The sequence below is a fragment of the Phalaenopsis equestris genome, unplaced genomic scaffold, assembly GCF_001263595.1.
Source record: "Phalaenopsis equestris unplaced genomic scaffold, ASM126359v1 Scaffold182413, whole genome shotgun sequence".
In the NCBI taxonomy this organism is placed as follows: Eukaryota; Viridiplantae; Streptophyta; class Magnoliopsida; order Asparagales; family Orchidaceae; genus Phalaenopsis; species Phalaenopsis equestris.
Genome location: NW_018202362.1, coordinates 1 through 542, shown reverse-complemented (window position 1 = coordinate 542; position 542 = coordinate 1). Strand labels below are relative to the sequence as shown.

At 38.6% G+C, this 542-nt stretch overlaps 1 protein-coding gene across 1 annotated transcript; it reads left to right on the top strand.

The window, feature by feature from the left end:
* Positions 1-6: 6 nt before the first annotated feature.
* On the top strand, positions 7-534 carry LOC110034301 (putative disease resistance protein RGA3; the record flags this gene model as incomplete). Its single annotated transcript, XM_020738578.1, has 1 exon — positions 7-534. A coding segment is annotated over exon 1 (528 nt), but the record flags the coding sequence as incomplete, so codon positions are not given.
* Between the last annotated feature and the right edge of the window lie 8 nt (positions 535-542).

Sequence of the window (542 nt, the reverse complement as noted above, 5' to 3'; positions counted from 1 at the left end):
CTTAAAATGTGGGTTTGTGTTTCCAACAACTTTGAAGTGAAAAAAGTCATAGCAGATATGTTGGAATGTCTTAAAATGAAGAAGCCTGATGTAGAGTCACTTGATGCGCTTCAAAGAAGTCTTAAATCTGAGGTGATGTCCAAGAAGTTCTTACTTGTGCTTGATGATGTTTGGGAGGAGGAGCAGGAGAGTGATAAAAGCAAATGGGAGAATGTGTTCTCCCCTTTAGCTTATGGAACTTTGGGAAGTAAGATTTTGGTAACAACTCGGATGGATTCAGTTGCGACGGTGATTGCAAAGGTGATAAAAAAGAAGAAGAAAACATTGAGATTAAAGGGCTTGGGGGATGATGAAAGTTTGCAGCTTCTCAACATCCACGCATTTGCTGATGTAGAAAACCTTGATAATCATAAACAATTAAGAAGCATTGCTAGAGAGATTGTTAAAACTCTCTCAGGGTCTCCTTTGGCAATTAAAGTTGTTGGTGGTGTTCTGAGTTCTAGCTTGAATGTGAGTCATTGGATAAGAGTTTTAAACAGTGA